General features: G+C 37.1%; 2 protein-coding genes and 2 pseudogenes across 2 annotated transcripts; 2 read left to right on the forward strand and 2 right to left on the reverse strand.

Moving 5' to 3' along the window:
• Positions 1–870: 870 nt before the first annotated feature.
• On the reverse strand, positions 871–4555 carry LOC149023611 (protein ELC-like). The gene has a single exon (XM_089144164.1). The coding sequence runs from the start codon at positions 4317–4319 to the stop codon at positions 3090–3092; it is 1230 nt and encodes a 409-aa protein (XP_089000290.1). The 5' UTR covers positions 4320–4555; the 3' UTR covers positions 871–3089.
• A 112-nt stretch (positions 4556–4667) lies between these two features.
• On the reverse strand, positions 4668–5246 carry LOC149023612 (uncharacterized). The gene has a single exon (XM_089143334.1). It carries the CDS (start codon positions 5244–5246, stop codon positions 4668–4670), a length of 579 nt encoding a protein of 192 aa, XP_088999460.1.
• Positions 5247–8235: 2989 nt separating this feature from the next.
• On the forward strand, positions 8236–8827 carry LOC149023613 (SKP1-like protein 12 pseudogene; annotated as a pseudogene).
• A 6537-nt stretch (positions 8828–15364) lies between these two features.
• On the forward strand, positions 15365–16151 carry LOC149023614 (SKP1-like protein 12 pseudogene; annotated as a pseudogene).
• Positions 16152–16551: the final 400 nt, after the last annotated feature.

Here is a 16551-nt window from a genome sequence, read left to right on the forward strand (position 1 = left end):
CCCTAAGTAGTTACTATCACAAGCAGCACATATCAGGGGTTACAAAAAGTGTGGTTCAATTGGCTCGAAATGATCCTAAAAATGAGAACATTTCATATGAAACAAAACAGTCATAGAAGACATCCTCTCCTGCAAACTTGTAACGGGGCAAAATACTTCCTTTTTAAGTACCAAATATAATCATTAGCAGTAACAAACACCACATTTGATCCAGCCAGAAAGGCTCCACAACAGCATATGATTTTACAAACTGTATGCTAAAACCAGATAAAATATTTTAGGAAGCCTCATTTATTGTTCACGAAAAGGAACAAATACACCATGTTTCAGATTATCTTCAAAAGTGTAAAATGAAGAAATTCATTCTCAAGGCTGAAATGTTTGGAAACTGAAGTTCATCTAGAACTCAAATCCGATAATATCCAATAATCTTTTACCAATATATTAATATTCATAAAGACTTGTAAAGTAACATATAGTTACTTCCATGTGATATAAATACAAGCAAATATCGAGCATATTATATTCGGTATATCCACTCCAAATTTCTTCCATCAAGCATTTTTTTTCTTCTGGGAAAGGGGACAAGAAGGCGAATCTATAGCACAAAGGCGACAAAAAGGCGCTACAATGAGACCAAAATACAAACATAAGGGGAAAAAACAAATAAATGGCTAACGAAGCCCAAACAGAGCGACCACGCAGGGCCGTCCAAGCAGAAACCAAAAGAATAAAAAAATAAAAAGAGGACTGACACAGACGAAAGGAACTATGTAAAGTGGAAGGGAGGCACTAAATGAACTGAACAGGAAAATCCCAGGAAGCAGCAATTAGTCTTCCTTTTCAGGAACTTCAAAGCTGATAATATTCCAAATCTGATCATAGGCATGAGAAGGACTCAAGCATCTTCCCAGAATTCTTCCCCCACCTAATGTGATAAATCATGAAACACACAACAATTCCAACAATAGTCTCAGACACAAGACCCCTTGGAATGGCAAAGCATCCACGCCCATTTCCTAAAGAAGCACTCAACTAGCCTTAAAGAAGGGAAATTTTGCGCAAACCTACACCCTCCAACAGGTTGATGTTTTCTTGAGTGTTCGAGTAGAACAATAATTCAAAAAGCTGATCAATCTAACCATCCATACTATGGCAATATATATTCTCAATCTTAACATTCATCTCAGCATCCTCAATTCAGCCACACATTTTATGTACATATTGTTTCTTTTATACCCATAATTCAACTTTACATAGCACTTTCCAATCCTTTCAATCATCTCATAAACTCCACTTTTACTTTAATCAAGGTGTCAAAAATTTAGTATTGTAGAATGCTCTCTTTACTTTATGACCTTTGCTCTGGCTCATGGGGATCACATATGTCCTCATCCATTAATAAACAAAGATAAAGGAAATGGCAATTTCCAGCTCCCCCACGACCATTATATCTTATAAGCACTCCATGCATAATCCTACTTGTCCTAAAATTGCACTATAAATATTTTGTTAATCTAGCACACCTTGTGACCTTTTTACTTTAACCGATTTCTCCAATGTGTGATTCCAACCCTCTTTGTGGTGTTATCAACTTAAAGAATATCATCAGAAAACAGAGTACATCAATAATTGGGCAAGGAACTCAAAAGGGGGGAAAAAGAGCAAAAAACAGAACAATGATTCATGACCATGCACGGATCATGTGAAAATCAGCATGTTGAATCTAGAAACCAACTGTAAATCAAAAGCAATAATAGCATCAAGGGTGCTCCACTGGGAAATAAGAAGAGACAACTAGTGAGGAAACAAACAACGGGGAAAACACAGCTTCATGTATTGAACCAACTGTTCAAACCAGCGTGGAAGTATATGCCATCAAATGACTCTGAAAATTGCCTATCCTTGTTACTCCACAATGAAACAGTAAAATGCAACAAGACCTAAACACATGTGCTAAATGCATAAAAAGACTATTTAAAGAAAAATAAAAATGATAATTTGTCATACACAGGACAGGAATTGCAGACTCAATAAGAACAAACAGACCTACAACTTTGGGAGGCAAGATGAATCCCAATGATGGCTTCCAAGTCTCTGACATTGATAAACACTCCTAATGAAATTAGATTATAGAACCTCCTCTCCTGACAAGAATCTTGCAAGTCTACGATTTTAAGCAGTATGCCTTCATGAGAAAACATGTAAAGTTGGTGAGGGGAAGCTGAGAAAGGTAATATGTCAATACTGCTATGCTCCAAGGTAAGATGAAAGTGAAACTATATGAAACTATGGATGTAACTTTGACAACATATACAAAAGGAAGAACTCTGCAACTCTGACCATATAATAATTGTGATGGAATTACTTCACGTTAAAACAAAAGGAGTTCCACATTTAAAAGATTGCCCACATGCATTTAAGGGATATATGCAAGGAAATCATCTTTCTCCTCATAGTTGAGATAGATATTGATACAATCACTAAGAACGGAACAAGACCACTTCAAATATTCAGGAGCAGAAGCAAATTCATTATAGCTTTCAAGTCTACAATTTTTATCAGTACTCTGTGTGAAATGTTTTCCCCTTAATTGCACTCCCTCTAATGAAAAGATTCTTTTTCTTTTGGGTTGGGGGTGGAGTACCATAGAACAAGAGCCCTATCGATACAATCATGTCGTCAAGAACAAGGCGGGAATCATTAATTTAATAATAATCATAAGGTTAAGAACCACTCAATTTGAATGGGTTTGGTATTCAGTTACCTGGTACTAATACTGTTTTTGGCCAAACCTGTCATTTCACTTGCAATGTAAGGAACAGAGAAATAAATGGCATGACTTAATCCTCAAGATATCCACAACATTCAATAACTATTTATAATATCTGAACCAGATGAACTTACAAATGCCTGACTAAAGTTGAAAGACCCTCACTTCCTCAAACCAAAGGGATATCAATGTAATCTGATGGAGTGCGTAGCAGGCGACCCATCCATTCAAATATGAGAATCTCATCAAAGGTCCACTCGGAAGCAGCTCTTTGGAGTTTGGAGTATAACCATTAACAAACTTAGACCTCAAACTCTCACATATACCTCGGTGCCCGAGCTGCCATCCCACCAATCTGAGCTTGCATCTGGGCAGCCCTGACCTTTGCAGCCGTTGCACGGTGGAAGAACTGCTCGCGAGAGAGCGATCTAATGCTTCTCAAATACTGATCAAAAGGTATTGATCCTTCCTGAACCGCTTTATCCAACGAATAAATCACATCCTCTATAGCCAAATCTGACGCAGTACACTGAAGCATCTGCTTAGAAAGTGGGTCACAAGGCTCAAAAATCTCTTCAACCTCCATATTTTTCACTTTACTCACTCTCTCCTCGTTCTCCCTCAACCACGACTCCAAAAGATCGGTATCCATTAGAATCATCTGCAATTGCTGCTCTAGTCCCTCTTTCTCCTCATTAAATTTCTTCAACTCTTTAGTGAGGTTCTCATCTCTCTGTCGTAAAACCGCTTGCAAATTGAAGAGTCCTTCCACTTCGACCTCTCTATTCTTCTTCAACGTCTCTGCATCAACATGTACCTTCTCCATAAGCTTATTGATCGAATTCCTCCGAAAAACCTCATTTGGATCTTCAGTGGCCGCAGGGGTCGGCCGATGACCATAAGGAGACGAAGAGTAATTCATCCTCGGTGGAAGGATTCCGGGGCGAACAATGGACGACAGAAATGAAAGAGGAGAATTCGAATTCTCATTGGAACTAGGTCTATTGTCGGGGTTAGGGTTAGGGTTTGGAGGACTGGGTCTTTGAGGGCGAGCATAGAGAGGTGGATCCCGGCCAAATAGATCACTGAGATTACGAACCAAATCAACAAGACTAGAACTTGGGTAGATCCAGTTATGGAGATATTGATGAGAGACCAACCCAGATGGATTGACATGAGAGTGTGGGCGTTTGATGATCATATCTCGAGTTGGGGTCACATAAACGCAAGGAGGATGACGAGGGTAGGATTCCATGAGCCAGATAACAACAGGGATGTTGTAAACGACACCTTGGTAGACCATGGGAACAGTACCTTCTGCTTGGAGCAGGTTCACGGTTCTGCCATCGTTGTGTGTGAAGGTAGCAGTTTTGGGTTGCAGGCTTGGGTAGTTTTCGACAAGGCCGAGCAGTTGTTGGCGAATCAACCATTTCGTGTCTTCTGCGTAGGGCAAAGCTGAAGGGCCGCGCTGGGAGAGAACGTTGCTTAGGAACTGCTGTGTGTATTGTGCGTTTGCTGCTGCGTGGATTGGGGGAGAAGGCACCATCGCAAATTCGCAATAGAATGAGATGAGAAGAAAGAAAGTATGAAACAAAAAAGCTGAAGCAGATCGAATTGGGCTGCGATTACAAATTTTATTTAGAAGAAGAATTTGCAGAAGCGTGTGCTGGAGTAGAAAGAATAGTAAGAATTCGCAGAAGGTCTTTTGAGGTTTCTTTCCACCGTCACTGGAAGGAAATTGAAAATTACAAGATTCGTGACAGTCGATTTCTGTTTACTATAAAGGAAAATTGAAAATTACAAGAATATTGAGAGACAGACTCGCATTCGTTTCTCGTTTACTTTTTTTTTTTTTTGGTAGAAAAGGGATCTATATATTAACGCATGACCCACTCTAGGCAGCCAGATTACAAAGATCCAGAAACCCAGGATCCAACAAAGGCCAAAGAGTCCAGCACGCTACGGACACAACCTTACCAGCAAGGAAGTCTGCTACAGCATTATACTCCCTTTCAACATAAAAAAACGAAATATTTTGAAGTCTAGAGGCAAGATTCACCACATTCCAGACTAAATTTTGAATGTCCATTGGAATCGGCTCCATCTTGGTCACAAAGTTGATCACCTCCGCCGAATCTGATTCCACCAGTACATTACCATAGCCTTCCTCTAAAGCCAACAAAATACCTTCTCTAACAGCCAGCATCTCACCCATTAGGACAATGTCGAAATTGGCAGAAATCGCAACCCCAATGATGGGCTTTCCCTCAGAATCCCTGCAAACAAGGTCCAGCCCACTCCTAGCCTCAGTTAGAGCTGCATCAACATTGATTTTAACAAAGCCCATAGGAGGAAAAGCCCACTTCATCACAACCCTGGACGTTCCATCTGCCTGAACCCTATCCTCAACCCGAAGATGAGAAATGAAGGTGCTGGAGAACTCTGCTGCCTCCATTATCGCTTTCTCCACCATCTGCTCAGGCAACCACTTCAATCCCTTAAACACTAGATCATTTCGGGCAATCCAAATTCTCCAGCAGATGTATGCGAAAAGAGACGATGCTTCTCTGAAATTCGATTTCTCGTTTACAAGGGAGAAACTTTTGTGCCACCCTTGAGGTACCCTAAATTAATGTCGTCCCCAGTGTTTATGATAAAGACACCTCTTGCTAATATAAGTAAGTTAAATGTTTCGAAAGGACAAGAATAACCCGAATAGAAAATCTTACACTAAACTCATTTCTTCATTTATCTTTATCGTCGTCATGTGTTCATCGTTGGATGTGTGTCACGTGGATTTTTTTTTTTGAAAGAAACAAAATAAACATTAAATAATAAAACTACAAATACAAACTTGTGGCGATATGAGTCTTGTCCCTAAATCTGTACATTTAAGTCATTTTTCTACAATTGTTTCTGCCCACAATTGGATGTTGTGGTCTTGGAAAGGTGTGATTTTTGTATCTCCTAGCTGGTCTAAGATGGCAATAATCTGAACAATAGGTTGTGAGTGCCAAGGAGTCAAGATCGGATGAGGAAAGATGTGATCTAGTTGCTTAGCATTGTTCCAAATTGAGTGAATATTTATTTTTTCCTTGGACATTAGGGTCAATCAACAGGCCATGCCCTCTAAAGTTGCCTTTGTTGTATAAACGCCATCCACGCTCTCCCATTCTAGGAATGTGATCATGCCTTTCTCAAGCAATCCCCATAACCAACAAGTTTTTTTTCCACATGTTGACGTTTTCCTGCACAAATTAGAATTGAGACATTACTATGTTGATAAGTAAAGAGAGATTTACAAATACTGATTCATGATGATTCCCAAGTCTTCTTCATATTTGTTAATTGGGTATAGTTGCATATCTGAAGATCATTTATTTATAAACTCAATGGCTTTAAGTGGATTTGGAGTTATATTATTAAAGGCAGCACCATTTCGAAAATACCAAAAAGTATAACATGTGAGAATAAACATGTTGAAAATCCACTTAAGCTTAGCTTTATCCAGTCCATAATGAAGAAAATGAAGGCAAAGTTGCAACAGATTATTGTGGTGGATATGATCCACTTCAAGGCCTAATGGTCTCGACGCCCATATCTGTCTACTCCATTCACATTCCATAAGCACATGCCAAATCGTCTCCTCACATTTGGCACAAAGAGGACAATCAGATTGGATCGTTGTCCATCGACCAATGATCACCTTAACTGGAATTCCTGCATGCAAACATTGCCAGAAGAAAAGTTTAAATTTAAGATGAATGGGTAATTTCCATAAGAAGCACCACCAAACTTTATTGGAATTACTCCAAATAGCATATTGTTGATTAATAATTCTATTGTAAACAAGTTTAGGAGTGAGACAATCATTCACAGAGAGTTTTGATACCCAACAGTCTAGGTCCCTATTGAGAGAGATACGATTGATGGCTAGTCAAGATTAAGGAGAGAAAGAACACCTGATTTCTCTTATCAAAGAAACTCTCTGTTGAATCACCTTAGATAAGCTAACATCCCTTTGCTGGAAATGGGAGTTGAACTCATCGATGGAATGGTTCTGTGTTGATTTTTTCCAAGGATCAAACAAAAAGAAGTAGATTGTCCATTCCTTACTTTCCTAAACACCAATCTTGCAAGGGCTGGAATAACTTTCTGCAACTTGTTCAAAACAAGTGAGCCCTTTTTTGAAAAATTTTAGGGTCAAAGATAGAGGTCTTTGGAAAGTACATAGCTTTAGACCATTTAGTCCACATAGATTCTGGTTCATTAATCAGTCCCCACCCTTGTTTAAAAAGCAAAACATGATTCACATCCCAAGCCTTTTGAAGCCTAAACCCCCATTTTCTTTAGGTATACAACACTTATCCCAAGCTATAAGTGTAAGGTGTTTACTTGAAATAGTGTGCCAAGCCAAAACCTTTGACACAACAAGTCAATTTTTTTACCGACTTCTTTAGAAAAAAGAGAGTATTCTAGATGATAGATAGGCAAAGCAGCTACACAGATTGCATAATAATTTGTCTCTCAACATAAGACAATGAGCAAGTTTTCTAGCCACTCAATTTTTTCTTTGCATTTTGGTTAAGAGAGCCTGCAAATATTTGATTCTAGATCTAAAAAGAAAGAGGCTAGTATCAAGATAGAGAACTTTTTTTTTTTCCAGTTTGTTTTACTCCTAAAATGCCATCAAGTTTATCTTTAGTATGTTGATTAACATTCTTGCTAAAGAAAATTTCCTTAGGATTCTATTAAATTCAGTCGCTCAAACATGGTTCTATTTGCTTAAAAGAAAATTCGATTTTTCTCATTTAGTATATGTGCACATGTATTTGAAGCAGTTGAAATTTAATGAAATCCATGGGGCGTTCATCAATGATGGGGACCACATGCACCACTACATTAAATGAATTACCCAAACAAGACCCCACAAAGTTTGAGAGACATGATTCATTAAAAGACTTTTAAACTTATGACCTGAGGGTAATATTGGAAATGAATGGATAAAAACTATTGAAGACTAATGTTGTTAGTAATAAGGGGTCTTACTAATACTTATATAACTTAAAGGAAAACTCATGGGTCGGATAAAACAAATAAAAAAATCGTTACTAAATGTAAATAAATAGATTAAAAAGGACTTTCCACAAATAGTTAGAATTAGAAAGTAAATAAAACTCTTTCACCAAAATAAAAGAGTAAATAGAACTCTTGGTATTCTAAAGAACTACGATTTGAAAGTAACGCATTCCCAGAAGGATTTGGATTCCTCTTTCCTATTGTATCCATGCTTCACTCCTTTGCCTTATAAATTAATCGCCTGAGTTACGTTCTGGGTCTCAAACATCTTTCGATTTCGTCTTTTGCTGAACTCAGACTGGTTTTTTTTTTTTTTTTTTCTCACATAAACAGAGACAGAGACAGGTGCGTTGAAGAATTTTTCAGATTTTTTTTCTGCTACAATGTCTTCCCAGAAGTTAGTTCTGAAGAGTTCCGATGGTGAAATCTTTGAGGTTGATGAATCCGTCATGTTTGTATCACAGTTCATCAAGAACATGATCGAGGATGGTGTTAGTGGAACGATTCCGTTACCAAACGTTAGTTCGAAGATATTAGTGAAGGTGATTCACTACTGCGAAAGGTTTAGGAACGTCGACAATGGATCTTCATCTTCGAGGAGAGGGAAAGAAATTATTCTGGTTGGAGAAGCAGATGGAGATGAAAAGAAAAGAAAAGCCGAAATAATTCAAGAAAGGAAATGGGAAGAAAAGTTCTTGGACGTTGATCAACAAACACTATGCGATCTCATACTTGCTGCGAATTATCTAGACATTGCAGGATTGTTGGAGATGGGCACGGAGAAAGTAGCTAGTATGTTAAGGGGGAAAACAGTTGAACAGATGCGGGAGACTTTCAATGTGCAGAACGATTTTACTCCTGAAGAAGAAGAGGAACTTCGAAAGCAATCTCCTTGGGCTTTCCAGTACTGATCAACCTCCTCGAATTTAGAATTTAGGTTATAAATAGAGAATTTTTGTTAATGATTTGGAGAGTTCGTGTTAGTTTCTGTTCTTCCTTCTCTGAGTTTTTAATTCTAGTTTGGAATTTCTTTAATCAAACTTAACCTAGATTAGTGTTTGTTCTATTTGTCTATTTCCATTACAGAATTTTTTTTTGCTTGTTCCAATTCCTTACCAGCAATCTGGATTCATCTTGATTAATTGTTCAATTTGGCATAGCCCCTTTAACGCAAATCTCCATCAACATTCAATTTGTGAAGGTAGAAGTAGTATCGACTAGGTATTTGATACTATAAATTCTTGAGTGATTGATGTTAATTGAAAACTAGAATTTTCCCAAAGAGTATGAACTTACATTCATTCACTGTAGTCACATATCTGATGCAGTAATAAAACCAATTTCCTAAGAATTCTAAAAACCATGAAGTATTCATCAGGGAAGCAATTTGTTTTTCATGTAATATTGGATGTAATGTTGATAATGTTCATTGAGATTTTATCAGCTGTAAAGGGTCAAGTATCTTTTCCAATTCAGTTTTCGCTATTTGGGATATTTTTTTGGGTAAATAAAAAAATTTATGGAGGTTAGGCAAGAAAGGAGAAAGCTCTACAATCCAAGGAGTAGAAAGAGGCCAAAGACTCGTTTGCTCCCAATCGACTAGGACTTCCATGTGCAATTTGACTCTAGAATAACCTTCCCAAGACCTTTCCAATTTAGTAAGTCGATAGGGTTTGTAATTTGGATTGAGAAATTGTACCCCAAAGAATGAATTTTATTTATATATTTTTTTTGTAAAAATGTGCTTTATATTAACTTATTAAGAATAAGGGGTGAGGATTATTACATATTCCATCATAGGGATCGAACCCTGAACTCTCTACTGAGAGACATTGGTCATTGCCCCAAAAAAGGATTTACATTGAGAATTTCTATTCCTGAGTCAAGGTTAGGTCAAGTCAGGTTTGAACCCTACAATTGTGTGTAGTCCATTTTGACTCGTTTTCCTCTTCTTCACTTTCTCTTATTCCTCTTCCATCTTCCTTACGATTCTTTCTTTTACTCGTCCTTATACTCACTAGCTTTTTCACTAAGGGTGTCAATTGTGTACCGATACCTTTTTATTGTACCAAATTGTGCCGTTTTCAAATTTGGTACGGTATATACCGAAATTGTTTTTTAGAATTTGGTACGGTACAATTTCAATTTTAGGTAGCATACTGTCGGCATGTATCAAATTACCACCGTACCAAATTTGACACCTTAATATCTAGGTTGGGTCAGACCGAATTTAAAGCCCCAATCCATGTTGACATTACTCTTGGGTTGAGTCCAATTTAAGGGTCAATCCATCTTGATATTACTCATGGGTTAGGCTCAATTGTTAAAAGAAAAAGAAAAATAGATTTAAAATTAAGAAAGCTTAGATTGAAAGTATACTGTATGAAGAATATAATACACTGTTCTTCCTCTTCATATATTGTAAATCTAAACATTTAAAATATTAACTAAAAGACCAAATTACACAACCAATACCATAAACACTCTAGGTTGTAAGTGAAGAAGATTAGAAGAATGAGGTTTATACTGAAATTATACCGTACCATATACCAAACCGTACTTTTTTTGTACCAATTTTATACCAAAATTGTATTGAACCGGTTTTTAAAAAAATATAGTTTTCATATTGTACCGTTTTTTCTTGTACCAAATTTATACAAAAAGCATATCGAACCGTTTTTAAAAATATCATTTTCATACCGTATCGTATAAATTCAGAACGATACTGTACTGTACCAAATTGACACCCTTAATATTCGTTTTCTCGGTGTTTATAAGATATGCCATGTAAAAGTCATCCTTCAACGTGTCCGCTTCCTCTACCTCCCTTTGAAAATATAGGGAGTGGATGTTACGAGTTATGACTTTCAATGTTAAGTTTTTAAAAAGTAAATAAACCCCATTTATAACCGGTGATAAAAAGTTATCAATTAGTGAGGAAAAAAAATCTAAATTATTTAATAAGCCGTTCAGATTTAATACAATAGATTCAATAGTATAATTTTTATAAGTGTTCAGCAAAACTAATCTCACGGCCATTCAATCACGTTTGTGCCATAAAAAAAAATTAAATAAAAAAAAAAACTTAGACAATCTGTGTAGTAAGAATCAAGGTTCGAATGATCGTTTCATGATGCCGTGTCAGTGGCTGGCGAAACCACCGACTCGGCGACATTTTGCGATATGTCAACCGAAATAAAACCCCAGGTCATTGCTATTTATCGATTGTGAGTTTGAGAGACGGAGAGCTTGTTAGAAGGACGGTTAGCTTGTTGCAGCCTTGCAGGTGTGAGTTTGAGAAACAGAGAGAGAACGGCAAAGAGGAGATCGTAGAGAGGAGATCGAGAGATGAGACCGGCGCTGCGGCAGAGAGATCACAGAGATGAGAGAGATAAGAAGCATAGAAAATCGATACGACACAAAATTCTTCCCTCTCTCAAGGTTTCCGTCACCGTCACCGTCACCGCCAAGGTTTCAGTCACCACCATCGTTTCTCCGTCACCGCCATAGTCTCCGTCACCACCGTAGTTTCTTGAAGAAACTTACTTCCCTCTCTCAAGTCTTTCGATCTGCGGTGTGGTTCAGATGTGAGAGAGAGGCACGCATAACCGACCTCGTTTTTCTCCCTCACGCATAAGAGACCTCGTTTTTCTCCCCCACTCATTCTCTCTCTTCGATATTTTGAATATTTTCAAATTTTAAACTTTTGATATTTTCGAAATCTATCGCGATACATCGATTTTTTCTTAATATATCGCGATATTTCAACGATTTATTGTCGATTTTTTGTAAATTTCGTATCGATGCTATGTGTCGTGTCGGATCCTTCCGACAGGGCGATATATCGCCCCGTATCGGCGATATTTCGCCGATTCTTTTTTCTATGGTAAGAATGCTCCTTTTATTTCTATTGGTAGTTAATAATACAGAATCTTATTGGGTATTTTCGGAATACAAGAACCTAAGAAGGTACAAAGGAACCTAGATTATTGTATTTCATTACATTTCATATCAAATCCTAGAGTTTAGATGCAATGTTTTGCCTGAACTTGTGGTAAGCTTCTATAATTAGAACAAACCTTCATATCTTAATAGTTGGATGGCCCAACTAGGTTCTTCCACGTCTCTTTGGACCGTCCAATGAAAGGCAATTATGGCATCCTACGGGGACCCTACTTCCTCTCAGCGAAAGCTTCAGGTGTGGTAGTTGCACTGCCACATCAGGTTGACCAATTTCTTGAATTTGTTTTTTTGGTAATTTTTTTTTTTGATACATAAACGGGGTTAAAAAACCCAAATCAATTTAAAGAGAGCTGGTCAAACGATCCACCTGAAGGAACTCATCTATACCTTGAGGGGGTTCCTGAAAGAAATGCGTAGGAGACTCCAATGTTGTTGTTCTCTTCGCCATCCAATCGGCAACCATATTTGCTTCTCTATTAGTATGAGTAATGATGATATTTCCATGCAAATCTACCAACTCTCGAATCGACACAATAATCCTTGTCATCCTTCCTTGATTTTGAGCACTCAGTTTCAAACAATCGATTGCTTGTGAAGAGTCAGACTCCACATAAACAAGTAGCATATTTCTTTCTACTGCATAGCATATGCCTACACAAATAGCATGGAGCTCAGTTTCAAGAACACTTGTCTTGGGGATTCTATGCACAAAACCTCCCAAGTACACCCCTTCTGAGCTACGAAAAACACCTCCAATTTGATTGAAATCTTCTTTACCAACTGCAGCATCTATATTGCATTTTAGCCACCCTTCCGTTGGTCTTTTCCACTTGTAAATTTTTTTTATAAACAAACATTTTCATCTCATTCTAGGATTTTCAAAATGTAAAATAAAAGCTGTGCCAATGCAAGGTTGGAAGAGTGGTTTGATGACTTTGATCCATACTTTTCAGTAAAGAGGTCGTGGGTTCGACCCTTGTGGATGACAATCTCCCTTCTGAAGATTTAGTATGGCTAGATGAACTGCACATACCAAAAAAAAAAAAAAAAAACTAAAAGTTGGACTTGAAATCTCCTCGATCTCCTTGAGTGGTCGAGGTCGAAATTTCTTGACCACTTTTTGCATATTTTTTTAACAACTAGGTATGGTTGTAAAAGTAAAAAAAAGGGAAAAAAAAAAATGCAAAATGGGTGGTCAAGATTTCACCCTTGAGCATCAGTTCCATCCAAACCGTACGCAACTCAGTGCTGCGCACATTAATTGTGCAGCACTAAAGCTCCATCTGTTTTCTACACCTTAACTTTCTACGATGGAGTGGATTGTTTCAAATATTCTAGTTCATTGGGTCTGACTGTGTGAGTGCCCAATAAAATTCTCAAAATTATTATTCTAATGTGACTAGTTAAAGAGGTGGTTTAGTAATCATGCTTGGGAAGTAGGAGAGGTACAATAACATAAATAATAAAAAATTTCAGGTGATATAAATTTCCAGACAAAAGATATAACCTACCATCTTCTCTAGTATGTAATGGTTTAGTAATCATGCTTAGTCCATGCTCCCTGCTCCATAGCATAAGTATTTGATTTTCATATCATTCATCAATTTCACACCTCAAAACCTTGTTGTCCACCAAAGGCTTATTAAGTCTGGGAATTCCACAAGGTTATTTCCTCTCATATGAAAAAAAAGTATTTCTTATGCTCCATTTCCAGTCTTTTAATACCATTTCTACCATCCCAGCACCTATAAGAGCTTCATAAGCTTTTCACAACACATAGAACAGTAGAAGAAAACGTTCCCAAAACCTCGGCCACAATTTTGGGAATGAAAGGGAAGTTGATCATTGGACCAGGTTACTAAAATGAAATATCGAAAATTTATATAATCAGAAGGATAGAACAACCTCGAGAGATTAGAGGAAACCAAGAAATAGGTAGACAAGTTCATTGATTCTCAAAGTTCAAAGATATCAGTCAAAGTGATTGAATACTCCGACAGATTTAACAATGGCGACAATGGATCTTCGAAGAAAGGGGAATCAATTATCCTGGCAGGAGAAGAAGATGGAGATAAAAAGGAAAGAAAAGCCCAAATAAATCAAGAAAATATGTGGGAAGAAAAATACCTGGAGGATTACTGAGAAAGTAGCTAGCATGATAAAGGGAAAACAGTTGAGAGACTTTCAATACTGAGAACGATTTTATTCATGAAGAAAGAAGACGAAATTTCGAAATCAATCTCTTGGGCTTTCCAGTACGGATCAAGCTTTAATCTAAAATTAATTGGAAACTCAGAGTAGTCGCTTTTAGAATTAGGGTTATGAATAGACAGTTTTTGTTATTGATTTGGAGAGTCTTGTTAAAATCTATTCTTCTTTCTCTGAGTTTGTAGTTCTAGTTTAGAATTTATTTAATGAAACTGAACCTAGATTAGTGTTCGTTTCATTTGTCTATTTCTATTACATAATTTTTTCTCCTTGTTCCAATTCCTTACGAGCAATCAGGATTCGTCTTGATTAAATGTTCAATTTTGCATAGCCCCATCAACATTCAATTTGGTTGCAGACTTGGGTAGTTTTCGACAAGTCGGAGCAGATGAGAAGAAAGAAAGTATGAAATAAAAAAACTGAAGTAGATCAAATTGAGATGCGATTACAAAATTTATTTAGAACAAGAATTTACAGAAGCGTGTGCTAGAGAAGAAAGAATAGTGAGAATTCGCTTAATCAAACTTAACCAAGATTAGTGTTTGTTCTATTTATCAATTTCCATTACAGAATTTTTGCTTATTCCAATTCCTTACCAGCAATCAGGATTCATCTTGATTAATTGTTCAATTTGGCATAGCCCCTTAAACAAAAATCCCCATCAACATTCAATTTGTGGAGTTAGTAGTATCGGCTAGGAGTCTGATATTGTAAATTCAATCACAAAGACTTGGTGTCGCATGTTGAGCCTTGTTAGTTCTCTTTTGTATGTCCCTGCCTCACCCTTCTTTCGTTCTTTCTTTTAGTAAAGAATTTTTCACTTTCCCTCTCCCCTTGGTGTTCCTCTTTCTCCGATTGGATTTTCATCCTCTCCTATTGAATAAAAGTTATGTACAAGAACTCAATGGAGGAGTAGTAGGATGGTTAGGAACCTGCCTCTCAGTGGAGAGGTCATGGGTTCAACTCCTACCGGCGGCATATGTAATATCCCTATCCCTATATATAAAAAGCGCCTTTGTACAAAAAAAAAAAAAGTTATGCACAAACGTGAGTTGAAGTAAAGATGGGCCACATTCAAGCCCAGCCCAACTTTCAAAAGGTCAGAATCGAGAAGGGTTAAAGGAGGCCAGGCCCAACATTTAGTTTTAACTGCAAAACTTGGGCTGGGCCGTGTTAATTTGAAATTACATGTAAGCCCTCGTCGTTAGCTTATATTTAATAATAAAAAATATATAGATGTATTGTATTACAGCAGCATTCCCAGAAGGAATTGGATTCCTAATTTCCTTGGGATTCCACTTTCCAATTCCTTCTATTTTTAATTTTTTCGAACCATTAACTGCTCACTCCCTTTCCCTATAAATTACTCGCCTCCTTACATTCTAATTAATCTTCACATCTTTCGATTCCGTTTTGCTGAAATCGAAACAGTGGTTGAAGAAATTTTCTGAGCTCTGACTGGTTCTTTTTTATTTTCTCACACAAACAGAGACAGGTGCTTTGAAGAAATTTTCAGATTTTTTTTCTGCTACAATGTCTTCCCAGAAGTTAGTTCTGAAGAGTTCCGATGGTGAAATCTTTGAGGTTGATGAATCCGTCATGTTTGTATCACAGTTCATCAAGAACATGATCGAGGATGGTGTTAGTGGAACGATTCCGTTACCAAACGTTAGTTCGAAGATATTAGTGAAGGTGATTCACTACTGCGAAAGGTTTAGGAACGTCGACAATGGATCTTCATCTTCGAGGAGGAAAGGGAAAGAAATTATTCTGGTTGGAGAAGCAGATGGAGATGAAAAGAAAAGAAAAGCCGAAATAATTCAAGAAAGGAAATGGGAAGAAAAGTTCTTGGACGTTGATCAACAAACACTATGCGATCTCATACTTGCTGCGAATTATCTAGACATTGCAGGATTGTTGGAGATGGGCACGGAGAAAGTAGCTAGTATGTTAAGGGGGAAAACAGTTGAACAGATGCGAGAGACTTTCAATGTGCAGAACGATTTTACTCCTGAAGAAGAAGAGGAACTTCGAAAGCAATCTCCTTGGGCTTTCCAGTACTGATCAACCTCCTCGAATTTAGAATTTAGGTTATAAATAGAGAATTTTTGTTAATGATTTGGAGAGTTCGTGTTAGTTTCTGTTCTTCCTTCTCTGAGTTTTTAATTCTAGTTTGGAATTTCTTTAATCAAACTTAACCTAGATTAGTGTTTGTTCTATTTGTCTATTTCCATTACAGAATTTTTTTTTGCTTGTTCCAATTCCTTACCAGCAATCAGGATTCATCTTGATTAATTGTTCAATTTGGCATAGCCCCTTCAACGCAAATCTCCATCAACATTCAATTTGTGAAGGTAGAAGTAGTATCGACTAGGTATTTGATACTATAAATTCTTGAGTGATTGATGTTAATTGAAAACTAGAATTTTCCCAAAGAGTATGAACTTATGTTCATTCACTGTAGTCACATATCTGATGTAGTAATAAAACCAATTTCCTAAGAATTCTAAAAACCATGAAGTATTCAT

The sequence above is a fragment of the Hakea prostrata genome, chromosome 2, assembly GCF_041222555.1.
Source record: "Hakea prostrata isolate BN-2017 chromosome 2, UWA_Hpros_2, whole genome shotgun sequence".
Classification (NCBI taxonomy): Eukaryota; Viridiplantae; Streptophyta; class Magnoliopsida; order Proteales; family Proteaceae; genus Hakea; species Hakea prostrata.

Bases quoted from the DNA above. Each gene is read 5' to 3' on its own strand.
- LOC149023612 (XM_089143334.1), bottom strand. From the start codon at position 5,246: ATGGTGGAGAAAGCGATAATGGAGGCAGCAGAGTTCTCCAGCACCTTC.
- LOC149023611 (XM_089144164.1), bottom strand. From the start codon at position 4,319: ATGGTGCCTTCTCCCCCAATCCACGCAGCAGCAAACGCACAATACACA.